General features: G+C 37.5%; 1 protein-coding gene across 8 annotated transcripts in view; it reads left to right on the forward strand.

Moving 5' to 3' along the window:
• Positions 1-12,079, forward strand: part of TMEM131 (transmembrane protein 131) — a 192,050-nt gene that overhangs the window by 89,725 nt on the left and 90,246 nt on the right. For all 8 annotated transcript variants that reach the window (XM_027128902.1, XM_027128903.1, XM_027128904.1 and 5 more), the window contains exon 5: positions 2,485-2,608. In XM_027128902.1, coding sequence (XP_026984703.1) covers positions 2,485-2,608 — 124 coding nt within the window. The remainder of the gene's footprint in view (positions 1-2,484; positions 2,609-12,079) is intronic.

Here is a 12,079-nt window from a genome sequence, read left to right on the forward strand (position 1 = left end):
CTTTACTAGGTTATGCTGTGATCACAAACGACCCAGTGGGATTTAGACTAGAAGAGCACTCCTATCTGTGAAATGCCATTTACTTAGCAGAAGAAACAGAGTGTAAGAAGACTCTTAAAACTTAATGATATATGCCACTTTTGCTCACATTTCATTGGCCTAATGTTAATGAAGTGGAGAGATATAAGCCTCTCACCAGTTCAGTCAGCAAATTGGGAACAATATTGTGGTCTGTCACAACATTGTATATGTTTTCAACTTGATTGTACTACTCCTCACAGATCATGTTATTTTGATGTGTGAACTTCTGAGTTGCTGTCTTATAATACATATTGAGGAAGAGCAGAAGACCAAGCCTTTCTCTTTGTCTCTTCTTGTGAATTTAAGAAGGAAGATGATCCCCAAGGTGGAGAGGTCCGGTTACATACACACATTCACGTAAAAACTATTGATTGTCCTATGTTCCCACCACTCTATCAGACAGTGCTTAGGCAAAAGTGTCTGGAAGAGGTATCTTCCTAAATTGTAATCTAACAACTTTAGGGCTTTGGAGGACCAGAGAGAGGAGTGTAGAGGCGGTTGTGCTCAAGTGTAGCTGATCAGCAGCTTCTTACCCCAGTGAGCCTTTCTGCCATCTGGGTTGAAGGGGGAGGCTTTGATTGTACCAAGGCAAGCAGGGAAGGGAATGGAGAAGAGGAGAGTTATTCCTGGCTTCTCGCGGCCTGCGCTGCTCTGTGTCCCTCACTTTTCCCCACCTGCCAGTTCAGGCAGCCTTCTGTTCCCCCAAGGGTTTCTTGCTGTTTTTGGTTAATCCTTAGAATCAGGGATTAACTTCTAAAATTTTCCAGCGTTGTTGTTTGTATATGCAGCTGTTAGGGGGTGTCAGGGAGAACCAGTAACATATACTAACCAATTCACCATTTTAAAAGGAACCCAAAGCCCCGGTTTGTTTTTTTTTTTTTTAAACTAGTGAAAGTTGTCAGCTGTTCACTGTTTGATCAGTTTTCCAACATCATAAGTTACAAGTGATAAACTGAACTGAGGAAAAGGCAGGGGCAAAAATTCCTGAAGGACAAAAGCATGGTGGACAGTTGAACCACATATAAAACGTAATTCTGGCGCTGCATCTTCAACTACTTAGAATTTGAGGTTTCTACAGATGAAATAAAATTTCAGAAAGCATAGGCCAAAATGATTGTACAAGAAGAGGACCTTGTGACAGAAGCTGTAACTGAATTAGAACATGAGGGTTTGGATTCACATAGAGGATAGGGAAGAAAACACAGAGCAAAGGCATTGGTAAAGGCGTGGGGGTCATGCACATGGAACCAGCCTGACTCAGGTGGAAACATAGGGAACCACGTGTGGAGGCTGAGTGATTCCAGATTAGGGGGGCTGATAACCACTTCATAACAGCAGGTGGTATTACAGAGAGAAAGAAAGGGATCTGACCATTTTGTTCCCTGCCTGCTTCTTCACTAGACTGTAACCACTGAGGGCAGGGGCAGGGGCGGGCAAGCTGCCCCATGCACGCTCTCACCAGGTGCCTGGTTCTGTGCTAGACAATACGAGGAATACACAGTGCGCATACAACGTAAACTTCGTCCTTAAGGTACTGATAATCTTGTTGAGGAAATAAGACAGGTGCCAATTAAATAACTAGAGAGAACTCTGAAAAAACGTAATTTATTTGCAGAATTCTCTTAAGCTGTCAAGCCAGGAAGCCTGTGCAAATATGATTAGCAACGTAAGTACTTAATGGACTACATACTAAGGAGGTTTCACTTTTCAGACAAACTGTAATGCGGATGCCATGGGGACCGTTAAAATGAATCTGTGGACATCAGACCTCGAGTGTGTGCTTTATACTGTTCCTTTGAGAGGGTTAGAGCAGGGACTAGAGCCAGATGGCCTGGATTCAGGGTGATGTTCCAAGTATGACTTTAGGCGAGTTAATTAAGCTTTCTGTGCCTCGGTGTCCTCATCTATAAAATGAGTATAACAACAGCCCCTAACTTATAAGGCAGATCTGCTCACATAACGTTGCCACTAAACATCTTCTAAATTGAAGAGCATCTATCAGTGGAATTTGGGGAGAGGAGGATAAGATTCAGAATTAGTAGAGAAGCAGGCGGTAGGTGGTATTACAGAAAGTAATAAAGGGATCTGACCGTTTTGTTCCCTGCCTGCTTCCTCACTAGATTGTAAGCTTCATCCGGGTGGAGACTTGCCCCCTTACATCCCAGTACCTGGCTCAGTCTGTGACATACAGTTGGCACTCAATAATTTTATTTGCTGAATAGCGAATGCATGCATTTTATGTGTAATTTTAGGTATAAACTAATTTAATATATAATTTCATACGTTTGGGTATGTATTTGTCTAAATAATTTTGATGTTTAATTTTTTAACAACTAGAGGTTAACTCTAAAACTAGAAATTGTCTTTGAAGTATTTGTAACAGTTTTCTTTTTGTTTTTACAGACCAGTTGGAATGCCAAAAATGGAAAAAGTTTACTTACATAATCCTAGTTCTGAAGAAACTATTACTTTAGTATCAATATCTGCTACAACATCACATTTTCATGCGTCATTTTTTCAAAATAGGGTAAGCATCTCTGCTGTATTTGATTTCTTTTGAGTTTGAAATTGAAATGTCTAGGGTTTTTAGTGTATAATTTTACTTTGCTATAATTAAAATCTAGTTTGAATGTTTCACATTTATTCTGGACTTTAGTTTGCCCCATTTCCTGAGAATTATCACTTCTACTTTTCAACACACATTGTATTTCTCAACATGAAACAGCCTAACAAATCAACTTTGAAACTTAAGCACTCTGAAAAATGTAGCGTTCATATATTCAGTTGGTTTTCTTGTCCTACCTAATAATAGGTAATTCCTCAGCGTTGTGTTAGTTTTCTATTGCTGTGTAATAAATCACCACAAACACCCACTTATTAGCACATGGTTCTGTAAGCCACAAGTCCAGTGGGTCCAGTGGGCTCTGAGTATCTTAAGGCTGTAACTAAGGTGTCAGCTGGGCTGAGTCATTGACTGGAGACTCAGGGGAAATCCACTCCCAGACTCATTCAAGTTGTCGGCAGAATTCAGTGCCTTGTGCTTGTAGAACTGAGGTCCCCGTTTCATTGCTGGCTGTCAGCCAGAGACCTCTCTCAGTTCCCTGAGGTACCCACACTCCTTGTCACCATCTTGAAGCCAGCACTGGTGCGTCACATCTCCCTCGCGCTTCAGAAATCTGACCTCTCCTACCACCGGTGGAGAAAACTCTGCTTTAATCATGTCATTGGGTCAGCATCACCTGGGTAGTCTCCTTTTTGATTAACTCAGAGTCAGCTGACTAATAATCTCATTATATCTGCAAAATCCCTCTTATCAAGTAGTGCAGATCACAGGTGTGGTATCCTTCATATTCACAGTCACAGAAATTAGGGCAGGAAATTTGAGGGCCTGTTTAGGGTTCTTCCTACACAGGTGTCCTATAAAATTTTACTTATAATCATTTTCGTAGATAGTATGCAAACTTGTTACTATAAAAAAAAACTTTTATCTGGCAAAAAAAAGATCTTAATAAATTTTGGATTTGAGAGAATGCATTAAGCTTTAATATATAGGCTTCCGAAATAATTAGCTAAATAGCAAATGTCAGAGGGAAGTAAATGAATGGAGCCTGATTTCATCTTCTGAGGGTTTTCACTGACTCCTTTGAAGAGATATGACTAAATAACCAATTTTTAGCATATAAATTTATATCAATTATTTCGATTTTTACATTTCTCCTTTCTAAAATCCTGGCTTCATCGTATGTTGTCATTAAGTAGCAATTTCTAGGGTAAATAATGGCATATAATTTTGGCTTTTTTAAAATTTAAAACTATTTTGTAAACAAGGAATGGATAAGTCAGCATATTTTGATGATAAAGTTTTAATTTTCTTGTTGTACTCTTGGAAAGCATCCCTTTTCTAAAATATTTTCTAAAACAAGTTTCCCTTGAGTTATTATTTGTTTTACCTAAAAGATATTTCCACAATTTTTATAAATGTGCTGATGGTCTCAAACAATCAAATCCCAGTCTAAGAGAGACCTAGTCCAGTACCCTCATTATATGAATGAAGAGTTGAACCCCGGAGGGCTTTGCCTGTGGTCATGCAGTTAGGGATAAGAGCCAAGGTGAGGGTCTAGGTGTGCTGTTGGCCTCCGCAGGGATTTGTATCATATTAAGCTACAGGGTGGGTCATATACATTACAATCTGTGTATGGAGACACACTTAGGTGTAAGTGGTGTCATCCAGCTTTCAGGCATTGCCACAGTGTAGAGACATGTTGGGTTAAAAGGCAAAATAGTAAAGTGCAATGAAAACTGTTTAAAAGTAGTGCACAACTACACTACAGATTTTATTTTTACCTTGTTAACTTACTTTGCTAATTCAAGCAATGTTTTGTTGTTTCTAAACATCAAGCTTCACCCTTGTTAGAGACCAGGATTTTTACTTTTTTCATGTTCCTATCACAATACAAAGCAGACCAAATAAATAGCAGAGTTACAAATAGATTCTTACAGGGGCTAGCCAGGTAGACGATGCAGACCAAGTGGAATGGGGGGTGACCTGGAAGAGCACATGTCCCATCCAAAGGCACCAGCCCCCACTCAGCTCCAGCCAGTGGTGGCCACGTGGGAATGTAAGCTCATGCACAGTTCTTCTGATTTTCCAAGAAGACTTGGAAATAGGAATTTTTATAAGATAATATCTACTGATTTTACAAATTAAAAATGAATTTGACTTTAGAAAGACAGATAGTGTTGACCAAAGAAAGCTAGTTAAAGGACACCAATTTGACATTTCTGACCTAGGCTTTCCCAGGGACTTATTTCTACAAATGAATCTTATGCAAAGAGAAGTCTTTCTGAAAAATTCTTCAACAGATAATCTCAATCAAGGGATCAATCCAAGAAGAAGATATAACAGTTGTAAATATTTATGCACCCAACATAAGCACCTCAATACATAAGGCAAATGTTAATAGCCATAAAAGGGGAAATAGACAGTAACGCAATCATAGTAAGGGACTTTAACACCCCACTTTCACCAATGGACAGATCATCCAAAATGAAAATAAGGAAACACAAGCTTTAAATGATACATTAAACAAGATGGACTTAATTGATATTTATAGGACATTCCATCCAAAAACAACAGAATACACTTTCAAGTGCTCATGGAACATTCTCCAGTATAGATCATACCTTAGGTCACAAATCAAGCCTCAGTAAATTTAAGAAAATTGAAATCGTATCAAGTATCTTTTCTGACCACAATGCTATGAGACTAGATATCAATTACAGGAAAAAAATCTGTAAAAAATACAAACACATGGAGGCTAAACAATACACTACTAAATAACCAAGAGATCGCTGAAGAAATCAAAGAGGAAATCAAAAAATACCTAGTAACAAATGACAATGAAAACACGAAGGCCCAAAACCTATGGGATGCAGCAAAAACAGTTCTAAGAGGGAAGTTTAGAGCAATACAATCCTACCTCAAGAAACAAGAAACATCTCAAATAAGAAACCTAACCTTACACCTAAAGCAATTAGAGACAGAAGAACAAAAAACCCCAAAGTTAGCAGAAGGAAAGAAATCATAAAGATCAGATCAGAAATAAATTAAAAAGAAATGAAGGAAACAATAGCAAAGATCAATAAGACTAAAAGATGGGGCTTCCCTGATGGTGCAGTGGTTGAGAGTCCGCCTGCCTATGCAGGGGACACGGGTTTGTGCCCTGGTCCGGGAAGATCCCACATGCCGCGGAGCGGCTGGGCCCATGAGCCATGGCCGCTGAGCCTGCGCGTCCGGAGCCTGTGCTCTGCAACGGGAGAGGCCACAATGGTGAGAGGCCCGTGTACCTCAAAAAAAAAAAAACCCACTAAAAGACGGTTCTTTGAGAAGATAAGCAAAATTGATAAACCATCAATCAGGCTCATCAAGAAAAAAAGGGAGAAGACTCAAATCAATAGAATTAGAAATGAAAAAGGAGAAGTAACAACTGACACTGCAGAAATACAAAGGATAGTGAGAGATTACTGCAAGCAACTATATGCCAATAAAATGGACAACCTGGAAGAAATGGACAAATTCTTAGAAAAGCACAACCTTCTGAGACTGAACCAGGAAGAAATAGGAAATACAGACAGACCAATCACAAGCACTGAAATTGAAACTGTGATTAAAAATCTTCCAACAAACAAAAGCCCAGGACCAGATGGCTTCAGAGGCGAATTCTATCAAACATTTAGAGAAGAGCTAATACCTATTCTTCTCAAGCTCTTCCAAAATATAGCAGAGGGAGGAACACTCCCAGACTCATTCTGTGAGGCCACCATCACCCTGATACCAAACCAGACAGAGATGTCACAGAAAAAAGAAAACTACAGGCCAGTATCATTGATGAACATAGATGAAAAAATCCACAACAAAATACTGGTAAACAGAATCCAACAACACGTTAAAAGGATTATACACCATGATCAAGTGGGGTTTACCCCAGGAATGCAAGGATTCTTCAATATATGCAAATCAATCAACATGATATACCATATTAACAGATTGAAAGAGAAAAACCATATGATCATCTCAATAGATGCAGAAAAAGCTTTCAACAAAATTCAACACCCATTTATGATAAAAACCTTCCAGAAAGTAGGCATAGAGGGAACTTTCCTCAACATAATAAAGGCCATATATGACAAACCCACAGCCAACATCATTCTCAGTGGTGAAAAACAAACCATTTCCACTAAGATCAGGAACAAGACAAGGTTGCCCACTCTCACCACTGTTACTCAACAGAGTGTTGGAAGTTTTAGCCACCACAGTCAGAGAAGAAAAAGAAATAAAAGGAATCCAAATCAGAAAAGAAGAAGTAGGGCTTCCCTGGTGGCACAGTGGTTGAGAGTCGGCCTGCCGATGCAGGGGACACGGTCCGGGAAGATCCCACATGCTGCGGAGCAGCTAGGCCTGTGAGCCATGGCCGCTGAGCCTGCACGTCTGGAGCCTGTGTTCCGCAACGGGAGAGGCCACAACAGTGAGAGGCCTGCGTACCACAAAAGAAAAGAAAAGAAGTAGTAAAACTGTCACTGTTTGCAGATGACATGATAGTATACATAGAGAATCCTAAAGATGCTACCAGAAAACTAACTAGAGCTAATCAATGAATTTGATAAAGTAGCAGGATACAAAATTAATGCACAGAAATCTCTGGCATTCCTATACCCTAATGATGAAAAATCTGAAAGAGAAATGAAGGAAATACTCCCATTTACCATGGCAACAAAAAGAATAAAATACCTAGGAATAAATCTACCTAAGAAGACAAAAGACCTGTTTGCAGAAAATGAAAAGACACTGATGAAAATAATCAAAGATGATACAAACAGATGGAGAGATATACCATGTTCTTGGATTGGAAGAATCAACATTATGAAAATGACTCTACTACCCAAAGCAATCTACAGATTCAATGCAATCACTATCAAACTACCAATGGCATTTTTCACAGAACTAGAACAAAAAAATTCACAATTTGTATGGAAACACAAAAGACCCTGAATAGCCAAAGCAATCTTGAGAAAGAAAAACAAAGCTGGAGGAATCAGGCTCCCTGACTTCAGACTATACTACAAAGCTACAGTAATCAAGACAGTATGGTACAGGCACAAAAACAGAAATATAGATCAATGGAACAGGATAGAAAGCCCAGAGATAAACCCATGCACATATGGTCACCTTACCTTTGATAAAGGAGGCAACAGTATACAATGGAGAAAAGACAGTCTCTTCAGTAAGTGGTGCTGGGAAAACTGGACAGCTACATGTAAAATTAGAACACTCCCTAACACCATACACAAAAATAAACTCAAAATGGATTAAAGACCTAAATGTAAGGCCAGACACCATCAAACTCTTAGAGGAAAACATAGAACACCCCATGGCATAATCACAGCAAGATCCTTTTTGACCCACTCCTTGAGAAATGGAAATAAAAATAAACAGATGGGACCTAATGAAGCTTAAAAGCTTTTGCATAGCAAAGGAAACCATAAGATGAAAAGACAACCCTCAGAATGGGAGAAAATATTTGCAAATGAAGCAACTGACAAAGGATTAATCTCCAGAATATACAAGCAGCTCATGCAGCTCAATATCAAAAAAACAAACAGCCCAATCCAAAAAAGGGCAGAAGACCTAAATAGACATTTCTCCAAAGAAGATATACAGATTGCCAACAAACACATGAAAGGATGCTCAACATCACTAATCATTAGAGAAATGCAAATCAAAACTACAATGAGGTATCACCTCACACCGGTCAGAATGGCTATCATCAAAAAATCTACAAAGAGTAAATGCTGAAGAGGGTATGGAGAAAAGGGAACCCTCTTGCACTGTTGGTGGGAATGTAAACTGATACAGCCACTATGGAGAACAGTATGGAGCTTCCTCAAAAACTAAAAATAGAACTACCATATGACCCAGCAATCCCACTACTGGGCCTATACCCTGAGAAAACCATAATTCAAAAAGAGTCATGTACCACAATGTTCATTGCAGCTCTCTTTACAATAACTAGGACATGAAAGCAACCTAAATGTCCAATGACAGATGAATGGATAAAGAAGATGTGGCACATATATACAACGGAATATTACTCTGCCATAAAAAGAAATGAAATTGAGTTATTTGTAGTGAGGTGGGTGGACCTAGAGTCTGTCATACAGAGTGAAGTATGTTAGAAAGATAAAAACAAATACCGTATGCTAACACATGTATATGGAATCTAAAAAAAAAATGGTTCTGAAGAACCTAGGGGCAGGACAGGAATAAAGACGCAGACATAGAGAATGGACTTGAGGACATGGGGAGCGGAAGGAGTAAGCTGGGACGAAGTGAGAGAGTAGCCTGGACTTATATACTACCAAATGTAAAATAGATAGCTAGTGGGAAGCAGCCACATAGCACAGGGAGATCAGCTCGGTGCTTTGTGACCCCTTAGAGAGGTGGGATAGGGAGGGTGTGAGGGAGACACAAGAGGGAGGAGATATGGGGATATACGTACATGTATAGCTGATGCACTTTGTTATAAAGCAGAAACTAGCACACCATTGTAAAGCAATTATACTCCAATAAAGGTGTTAAGAAAAAAAAAAAGATAATCTCAATGTATATATAGTCGAAGAAAAGTTAAAAGCCAGTCTGTGTTTTCCAGTATCAGGAGATAGAATTAAACAGTAAAATAATCTATACCTATCAAAATCTACATTTAGGTACTCTAGATTTAGCTTTAAAAGAGATAGCCAAAATCTATGCTACCTTAAGTTTTTTTTTTTTTTCCTTATTCTTCTTCTTGCTTTTCATTTTTATTCCCTACAGTAAGATACTGACTCCAGAAGCTCAAGAAGTGGAGAGGAGAGATGGAATTAACTCTTGGGAGAAGAAATAACCTTATTTCCCCTCCACTTAATTTTATGCCTATCATAAGAGCCTTTGGGGAAAAATGAAAAGAGTTTCTCATGTCCAAGAGAGCAAAACCTTTCTGTATGTTTATCCTAACTCTAATTGCCTTGTCATCTTTAGAATTCCTGGTCAGATCATATTTCTTTGAGAGTAAAACATTTCCTGTAAGTCACTTAAGTTGTTGATTATTAACCAGTATCATCTCTACGTTAAGCAACCAGTAGGAAATACAAAGTAGAATAGTTATTATTTAAAAGGCTAAGTGTTACATAACTGTATTTTAACACATACACACATATAAATAATACCCCTTACTAAGGTTTTGATTCTGAGATCACCTGGAAATCAAGAACAAGGGTAATAAAAGCAATGTGGTTGTGTGACAATTCGTTTTTCTATATATAACTCCTAATAATTGTGGTTTATAATTATCTGTTGACTAACTATAATTGTCTAATTAATTATAATTAAAATTACATAATATTAAGACTGCAGTTTAGGCCTGTTCATCTTCATGGCTATACTGCATATTGGCCATAAAATATGTAATGTATGGCTTGTGACAAAAAATACAGATTTTTTTAATACTCTATAATAGTCAAATTTTAATTACCATAGAATTGTGGAAATGGGTGCCTTATAGACATTGGTGAGCAAACAAAAAGTATATTTTCCTTGATTCTGTAGAGCCTTTTATTTGATTACCTTTTCAGGTAAACTGAAGATTAATTAGGATACACTTTGTTTCAATCTATGGCTAAAATGAAAATGTTTTTACCCATTTATTTTAGTATGCTTAATATAGTAAACAATCTCTTCTCATAGGTTGAAAGTCATTAATGAATAATAATGATTATTTTTTAATTATATGTAGAGACCTGGACATTTTTTGTTCTATTTCTGATATCCATACATGTTAATGGGAATTGAACAAATGTGATATAGCAGTAGCAATGATATAGCAGGACCACCTTTCCTTATTGAGTGTTCTTGGCTCCCATGTCAAATATTAGATAACCATATATGCAGAGGTTTATTTCTAGGCTATTTGTTCCACTGGTCTACATGTTTTATTTTTATGCCAGAACCATACCGTTTTAATTTCTGTAGCTTTATAGTATGGTTCGAAAGCAGGAAGTTTGCTGCCTCCAGTTTTGTTGTTCTTATGATTGTTTTGTGTTTCTATACAAATTTTAGGTTTGTTTCATCTCTGTTAAAAATTCCACTAGGATTTTGATAAGATTGCATTGAACCTGTAGATGGGTTTGCTTAGTATGGATATTTTAAAAACATAATTCTTCTGAGCCATGAATAAAGGATATCTTTCCATTTGTCTTCAACTTCTTTTTATCAGGGTCTTAACAGTTTTCATTATACAGGATCTTTCGCCTCCTTGGATAAATTTATTACTAGGTATTTTATTGTTTTTGATGCTATTGTGAGTAGAATCGTTTTTTTTTTTCAGATGTTTCATTGTTAGTGTGTAGCAGCACAACTGGTTTCTGTGTGTTGATTTTATATCCTATAACTTTACAGCATTTTTTGATTAGTTCCAGCAGTTTTTTGCTTAAGTCTTCAGGATTTTCTATATATAAGATCATATCACCTGCAAATAATGACAGCTTTTCCTTTCCACTTCTGATGCCTTTTATTTCTTTGTCTTGCCTTAATTGCTTTAACTTAGACCTTCCAGTACTATGTTGAATAAGAGTGGTGAGAGTGGGCACCCTTGTCTTGTTTCTGATTTTAAGGGGAAGCTTTCAGATTTTTATCATTGAGTGTGATGTTAGCTTTGTGTGTTTGTATGTGGTCTTTATTATGTTGAGGTGTGCTCCATCTATACCAAATCAGTTGAGGGTTTTTATCATGAAAAGATGCTGTATTTTGTCAAATGCTTTTTTATTGTGTTGCTGAATTCACTTTGCTAATAGTTTTTGAGAACTTTTGCATCTGTATTCATCAGGGATATTGTTTATAGTTTTCTTGTAGTGTCCTTGTCTGGCTTTGGTATCAAGGTAATGCTGACCTCATAAAATGAGTTTGGAAGTGTTCCCTTCTCTTACTTTTTGGAAGAGTTTGAGAAAGATTGACATTAATTCTTCCTTAAGTATTTGATAGAACTCACAAGTGAAGCCATCTGGTCCTGGAGCTTTCTGTTTTGGGAGGTTTTTGATTACTGAGTCAATCTCCTAACTCATTATTGATCTATCGAGATTTTCTATTTCTTCCTGATTCAGTCTTGGTAGGTTGTGTGTTTCTAGGAATTAATCCATTTCTTCTAGGTTATCCAGCTTGTTGGCATAGAATTGCTCATACTGGTATTTTATGATCCTATGTATTTCTGTAGTATGTCTCCTCTTTCATTTCAGATTTTATTTATTTGAGTCTTCTTTTTTCTTGGTTAATGTGGCTCTTGATCTGTCAATTTTGTTTATCTTTTTGAAAAACTGGCTCTTAGTTTTGTTGACTTTTTTTTTCTGTTGTTTTTCTGGCCTGTGTTACATTTTGATCTTCGTTATTTCTGTACTGCAAACTTTGGGCTTA

The sequence above is a fragment of the Aethalodelphis obliquidens genome, unplaced genomic scaffold (genome assembly GCF_003676395.1).
Source record: "Aethalodelphis obliquidens isolate GAN/ISIS:26980383/991018 unplaced genomic scaffold, ASM367639v1 scaffold35, whole genome shotgun sequence".
Classification (NCBI taxonomy): domain Eukaryota; kingdom Metazoa; phylum Chordata; class Mammalia; order Artiodactyla; family Delphinidae; genus Aethalodelphis; species Aethalodelphis obliquidens.